Source organism: Palaemon carinicauda, chromosome 16 (assembly GCF_036898095.1).
Source record: "Palaemon carinicauda isolate YSFRI2023 chromosome 16, ASM3689809v2, whole genome shotgun sequence".
NCBI classification, from domain to species: domain Eukaryota; kingdom Metazoa; phylum Arthropoda; class Malacostraca; order Decapoda; family Palaemonidae; genus Palaemon; species Palaemon carinicauda.
In genome coordinates this window covers 42,562,611-42,570,395 of record NC_090740.1, presented here as the reverse complement: position 1 = coordinate 42,570,395, position 7,785 = coordinate 42,562,611, and the positions used below count along the sequence as shown (strand labels likewise).

General features: G+C 42.6%; 1 protein-coding gene across 1 annotated transcript in view; it reads right to left on the bottom strand.

Annotated features, from left to right (window-relative positions):
- Window positions 1-508: 508 nt before the first annotated feature.
- LOC137655734 (integumentary mucin A.1-like) overlaps window positions 509-7,785 on the bottom strand; it is a 200,406-nt gene continuing 193,129 nt past the window's right edge. The window contains exon 6 of the mRNA XM_068389777.1: window positions 509-539. Coding sequence (XP_068245878.1) covers window positions 524-539 — 16 coding nt within the window. The 3' untranslated portion in view covers window positions 509-523. The remainder of the gene's footprint in view (window positions 540-7,785) is intronic.

The window sequence follows — 7,785 nt, the reverse complement described above, 5'->3', positions numbered from 1 at the left end:
AACATACTAAAAACAAGAAATTTTTTATTAATGTAAAATAACTAAAACTGTAATTATTTCATGCAATGCACCATTATGCAAAAAATAACATACTAGTACATATTAACTAGTAGCATATCCAACTGTAAAAACGGTTTTTGATGACATAGCAAGTAGGGATCAATACTCAATAGAGAGAATGTCTCAACTACTACAAAATTAACTCTATCACTCAGCTGACTGGTGGTCGAGCAGCAAGAGTTAATGCATAAGCAAAGTAGCAGGTTCATACATTAAGTACATGTATATACATTTGATAGTGCATAACATATGACTTGAATCAAGTAAAAGAGATTCTATGTGACCTGTATATAGGATATATAATAATAACAATAATGAAATAAAAGCAAACCTTAAAAATAAAAAGACATTGAAGGATACAATGCTTCACAATGCATGTTTAGGCACACAATAACATTAATACCTCTCATCATCAATGTAGTAGGGTATATTAAGCGAAACTCTTGACTCTTACAATAGTCCATCAGCATACAGTTTCCCTTGAAAGAAAAAACCATATACATTACAAATGCAGAAAGCAATGAATAACAGTTCCAAAATGCTATTTGTAACAATCACTTTAAAAAAAGGAAAGAAACTTTATTATTCTCATCAACAGGCAATGGGCTGGTAAATAATTCTGGTGCTTCTGTCAACAAGTAGCAAGTAGTTTTTTACTATTAAGAAATTAACTTACAGGAAAAATGTTGTCTTACATCAGGAAAGATAAAGTCTTGAAAGATTTTTGAGAACACGCTCCAGTCCTTACTTAAGAACTACTGTAGAACAAAAAAAATACTGTTTTTTAACAATATAAAAATTCTATTGTGTTAAAATGGAACGATAATATAAAAGAAATATGCAACATCAATATTTTTCTATTGTAATTGTTGTCCTAAATGACAGTAGTTGGTTTATATAGCAAAGACTACCGTTATGGATGGAAATTAGAATTGGATATAGATTAGATTTGTGCATTTGAGTTATATGGCCCAGTACTGATACCTGGGAGACAATTCAGTTGCAATATGAAGTAAAATTTATGAGCCGTTGAAAAGTAATATGAAACTGAGGTCTAGTTGAAGGAGAAAAGACGAGTGCAGTTGGGGGCCTAAAGATGTTGAGATGGACAGCGATAAGGACCTTACCATTACCAATAAAGGCTGAGACGCAAAAAGATATTCTAAGTTATATAATAAAATAGGAGTTTTTGGAATGTTATTAAAGGAGGCAGTACATATTTGCAGATATTTAATACTCTCGAGTATATTTCCTACCTAACCACCATGAAACATAGAGGGTGATTATATACATACACATACACACACACATGCGCACACACACATATATATAAATATATATATACATATACATACATATATATATATATATATATATATATATATATATATATATATATATATATATATATATATATAATGGGTTTGAAGCAAAGCGAGAAATCTATTTTTGGGTGAGATAGCCATGTCGTCCTGATGGAAGGTTCCTATTGGTAACTTTCTAAGGGATATTTGGCTACAGTGATATTCCCAGAGAATTTACCTTTAGTTCTCCAGAATTCTAACTCCTGGCACTAGTATCCTTAAAATTTCTCTTAAGGATATCGCATAATATCAGGAGACGTATATCTTGATATGACACATGGCAATCTTCACCCAAAATAGCGTTTTCGTTTCGAGGGGGAAGAGTGGCAAAAACAGAAGGGGAGCCATTATCAAGGTTACCCTTCTTCCCGTACTATTATGAGTATCCAAGGTGGCACTTATTCCTTGTAGCATTGAGCATAGTGCTACAGATATAGTAGTTTTGGGAGGGACCTTGCCTAAGCCTTTCCTATGGAAAGGATGGCGGGTCCATCAGGACGACATGGCTATCTCACCTAAAAATAGATTTTTCACTTTGCTTCAAAATCCGTTTTTTGGGCTCAAGCCATGTCGTCCTGATGGAAGTTTACCAGAGAATTACTTGAAAGTACTGTATGTGTGGATTTTCATAAGTGCCTTAACCTTGGGACAATTTTTTCTTTGGTCATCCGGACCACCGAGACATATGACGTTACCGTTATACGTCATTACCACTAATCATGGGCTATGTTAGGGCTTCCTGCCCCCTGCAGGGAAGAGTCATACTAGACAGTAGAAAAGGGGTCTCAAGGTTAGCATATATTGTAGGAACAAACATAGGTATCAACTAGATATACAACAGTCTCACAGTTTATATATATGTGTTGGAACAATAAGTATCAACCATATCCATAGTTTGTCAGCATACAATAATATGAGGTTTACTTGGGTACTAGTAAACAAGTAAGAGAACTCTGGCTATCTTTTATTGTGCTAATTGTGAGGCGAAATAAGACGCAATTACACTTTAATAGACATTTATTTACGATAAATGAATAAAAATAGAATAACAAGTGTAATATATATTACAGGAATTATACGAACAACTTTGTACAGAAAAGTTTTCTACCTAAAAGGGAAGAAATGATTAGTGCCACTATGAAATTAGAAAATTTGATAAAATTTTCCAATATAGTTTTCCGTAAATGTTGTATATTACTAACACTGTGTACAAGTACACACGGCACAAGTGTTATCTGTATAATTCTGCACCTGATATTTTTGAACAGTCTTTAGTGTCACCATGGTGACACCCACTTAATGCACTGGAAGGTGTCAACACCTTTTCACCCTAATTGATCGTCCCAATCAATTCACTGTTCATCGCAGTACTAGACGACAGGTTTTAATACACTACCTGCCGCCACCAAATAATGCTTCAATTCATGCACTTGCTTCACATAATGTTTGTAGAACACTCTGGATGATTTCCATCCAGTATATGAGCGAAGACGCTCAAAATCCATATACTGAAAAAAGTTCAGTGATGAAGCAATTTTCCTTGGATCATGACCTGCGGGTGAACTGTCAGGATCCGCTCTGCGAATGAAGTAGGTGAGCTTCGCCCTCACTTGTTTTAGGGATAAGTTTGATCCTCAAGTTTCTTCTTTAAAGAGCTGTCCTCCCCTGAAGTCTGAAGTTCTTCGAAGATAGGCCTTTAGACATTCTACTGGACACAGAGAGACATCTTCCTTCAGAGGGTAGCTCGTTTTTGGCGAGAAAGGTTGGATCAGGAAATAGATTCAGTTCTCCCACTTCTGTGAACTGAATATGGCCCTCATCTCTTGATAGGGCTACTATTTCACTAACTCTATCCCCTGAGGCTATAGCGAACAGGAAAATAACTTTTTGGGTTAGATCCTTAAGAGAACAATCTTCATTGTTCACGGTTGAAGCGTAATGTAGGACCTTGTCCAAGGAACATGAAATGGGCTTCGGAGGAGCTGCAGGCCTAAGTCTAGCACATGCCTACGGGATCTTGTTAAAGATTTCGTTCGTCAGGTCCACTTGGAAGGCGTATAGAAGAGGTCTAGTCAGCGCCGACTTACACGTAGTTATCGTGTTGGCTGCCGGACCTTGATTATGAAGGTGGATAAAGAAGGACAGACAAAAGTCAATGGAGATTTCTTTTGGTCCTTTTGCTTTAACGAAAGCAACCCACTTTTTCCAAGACGATTCATATTGTCTTCTAGTTGACTTGGACTTTTATTCTTCTAAGAAGTCTATACTGCCTTTTGAGATCCCAAATCTTTTCTTAACCGCTAAGGTGAGAAAATCATGAGATGAAGGTTTTGGGTTCTCTGTGATGAAGCGAAGACAGTCGACTTCTGAACCCGTTGAGATAGTGCTGGGTTCGGTAGAGGGACCAGCCTCAGCTTGTTCCATTATTAGAGGGACTCTTGGGCCACTTGGGAGCCACTAGCGCTGCCGTTCCTCGAAAGGATCTCAGCCTGTTGAGGACCTTCAGTAGGAGATTGGTCGGAAGGAACAGGTAAATCTGGGTCCATTTGTTCCAATCGAGGGACATGGCGTCCGTCGCCTCCGCTAGAGGGTCCTCATATGGGGCTACATATCGAGGTAGTTTCTTGTTGTCGCTCGTCGCGAAGAGGTTGATCTTCAGTTCCAGGACTTATTGCAAAATGAAGGAGAATGAGTCTGCGTCTAGGGACCATTCTGACTCTATCGGCTTGAGCCTGGATAGAGCGTCCGCTGTCACATTGCGGAACCCTTGAAGGTGAACTGCTGATAAATGCCATCTCTTCTTTACTGCTCACGAAAGATGGCTAATATCACTTGGTTGATATGGAGCGATCTTGAGCCTTGTCGGTTCAGACATCTCATTATCACTTCGCTCTCCAAGATCAGCTGATGTGGGCTGATCTGCGAGGGGAGAGTTTTTTCAACGTCAAGAGGACTGCCATGGCCTCCAAAATGTCGATGTGAAAGGTCTTCAACAGAGAAAACCAGGTCCCTTGGATTTTCCTTTGATGGGAGTGACCTCCCCATCCTTCCGTCGAGGCATCCGTGTGGATGGTTACCGATGGTGGAGGTGGTTGCAAGGGTACAAATCTTGTTACATTCTTGACCTTCCACCATGGCTTGAAAGTAATCGTATAAGGTCGGTATCGGTCTTTTTAGATCTCTTCCAGCGTTTGATGCGTATCTTCTCCAGACTCAAAGCATCTTTCAGCTGTGCTCTTAACACTGGGTCTGTTACTTCTGCGAACTGGAGAGAGCCCAGTACTCTTTCCTGTTGGCCTCTTGAGATCCTGTCGGATTTCAGTAGTCTCCAGACAGACCCCGCAATCTCTCTCCTCTTCCCTGGGGGAATTGAGAGGTGGTGTGACTTCAAGTTCCAATGGATTCCCAGCCATTGAAACTCCTGAGCTGGAGAGCGTCGAGACTTCTTGAAGTTGATCTTGAATCCCAGATGTTCCAGGAACTGGATCACTTTCTTGGATGCTTGCAGACAAACCGCCCTGGATGCTGCTTACACCAGCCAGTCGTCCAGGTACGCTGCTACCTGAACACCTTCTAGGCGTAGTTGTTGAACGACTGCGTCTGCAAGATTCGTGAAGATCCTTGGGGCTATGTTTAGTCCGAAGTACATGGTTCTGAAGACATACTTTTTCTTCTGTAGCTTGAATCCTAGGTAGGAGGAGAGGGGTGGTTGACTGGAATATGCCAGTAAGCATCTGCCAGGTCTATTGAGATTGTGTACGCCCCTTTTGGTAACAGGGTCCTTATGTGTTGAAGGGTTAACATCCTGAACTTCTTGTTCTCGATGAACTTGTTGAGTGGCGACAAGTCCAGAATGACTCTGAGTTTGTCTGTCTTTCTTGGGAACACAAAACAGCCTTCCCTGGAATTTGATGGACTTTGCTCTCCTTATTACCCGTTTGCTCAAAAGTTCTAGGGTATATTCTTCCAATGAGGGGGTGGAGTGTTGGAAGAATTGAGGAAATGATGGTGGAGCCTTGCTCCATTTCCATCCAAGTCCGTTCTTTATTAGGCTGTGGGCCCAAGGATCAAAGGTCCAACGATCCTGAAATTGTTGGAGCCTCCCTACTACCTGAAGCATCTCATTGCTGCGATTGTCCAGAGGATTTACCCCCCTGGCCGCGTCCTCCCTTATCTCGTGAAGGGTGTCTTGAGGAGCCTTCTGGAGCCTCTACCTTACGGGCAAAAGGTAGTGGTTTGCCTCTCAAACCCGGGGTTGAATGCTGGTGATTGGGCAACCAGCTGTTGAGGCACCACTTTGAATGTGGTTTGTGGTTGAGCAACCACTTGGGGCACCGCTGTCATGGTGACTGTTGTTGGATAGGCCGAGAGGGTAGTCTGCGCTTCTTGGTCTTCCTCTTAGGTTGGGGACCCGCATCCGAGGAAGACTTATGCTTAGATGCCATGCCCCACTTCTGGAGAAGGGTTCATATTCTCGTGGCGGCTCTGTCAACTACCTCCTTGACCGTTTCATTTGGGAAAAGGTCTTTACCCCAGATATTGGAAGCTATCAGTTTCCTGGGTTCGTGTTTAACTGTTGCTGCAGAAAACACGAACTCTTTACATGCTCTTCTAGCCTTCATAAAGGCGTATAGGTCTGTAACTAAGGTGGCCATGTGCATTTTGGCCATGACCATGTTCATGTCTGGGGTGCTCTTTTGGCCTGCACACGTTTCCATGCAGTTCTGTAGGGATAGGGATGCCGCAAGTCTCTCCTTCGTCTCTTGCTCGCTACGCAGGAGAAAGTCTGACAGTTACGGGAGATTCTCGCTGAACTGTCGTCCCGCGATATCTGCATCCAACTTCCCTACTGAGAAGGTTAGGTGGACTTCTTTCCATTCCTTATCCTCCAGGGGCAGGGCTAACGACAGAGGTCTACACTCCTCTATTGTAGGGCATGGTTTGCCTGCCTCCACTGTCTTGGCAACAGCTTTAAAAGCCTTCGACATAAGCAAGACCAAGAAAGGTAGGATGCTTATAGCTAAATGCAGACACTTTCGAGTTCCTGTAGCCCACCTTCTTCAGGCTACTCGACAAGAGAGCCTGTGCCTTGTCGTAGTCGAATACCATGACCTCCTTGGCTTTCGTCTCCTCTTTCGATACTGGCTCCTGCTTCAGTCGGATGAAGCAGTCTGGGTAAGTATTAAAGCTTGGCCAGAACTGGATGTTATTTAAGGGGATAGCTCCCATCTTCTCCGATATGTAGCGTTTGCCATTGGTGATCGGCATAAACTCCGCATACCTCCAGGGATTAATTTCGGAGCAGGATGGGAGGTCTTGGACTCTAGGTCGCTTGTATGACCCTCGGAGGCGAAGAGTCGAGCTTCACGGAGCTCTCTTTCAAGTCTCGCTTCCCTAGCTTCGCCTTGCTTGCGAATACTCTCCATTAGGGCCGTAAGATGGGCCAGTGCCTGGCTCATGTCGCCTGATGGAGGAATAGAAGCAGATGTTGAGGGTAACGGCTCTGGTGCCTGCACAGATGGAAAGGACTCCGACTCAACATCATCATCAGGAGGTAGAGTAGACTCCTCCTCAGGATCGTCCTTCAACAGATCCTTTTCAGTATCCGTGGACACTTCAGACATCCTTTCCTCTTGGTGGATGTCCATGCCTTGCAACGCCTCACTGACATCTGTCTCGATGGCAATCTGGACGCAGGGAGGTCCGGGTCGTGCTTGGGGTACGACAGCTTCACTACCTGCTTTTGGGAACAGCAAGCCACGCATCCTTTCATTAGGTAGGTACGGTCCTGGAGAGTTCTTCTGGAACCCTCGTACCCATCTGCGCAGCTTTTCCCGTGCTGCATCCCAGTCACCAAGGTCTGGCAGACGTTACAGTCTTGGGGGCCCTGTACCGCAGGGTTTCGGTAGTGATGGTGCAGGGGGCATGAGACCTGCATGCTTTGTGACCACAGAAGTTCCTACTCCTGTGGTTACAGAAGATCACGTCACACTTCATTTGGTCCTCCTGTAAAGAAAGGAAAATTAAACGAGTATGCGATTGTTTATCTCACATGATAAACAAATTATGCCAAATATTAATGTTTTAACCATTATAGCTTAGGATTGTAAGCTAGAAGGGAAATAGAATAGAAACATACTTGTGTCTCTTGTCCAGCCAATTGCTGTGACCTCCCCCAAAATTGAAGTTAGAGTTTCCTTATCAAGGCAAACTTCTTAAGTTCTTTAATATTGAGGGGTAAGTTGTTAACTGATTAACTATCAGTGTATTGAAGGAAATCTTTTCCTTCAATATAGGATTGGTCTCAACAATAGACTGTGCAAGGATACACAAGGTATATTGGAAAATAACTACTGTATAA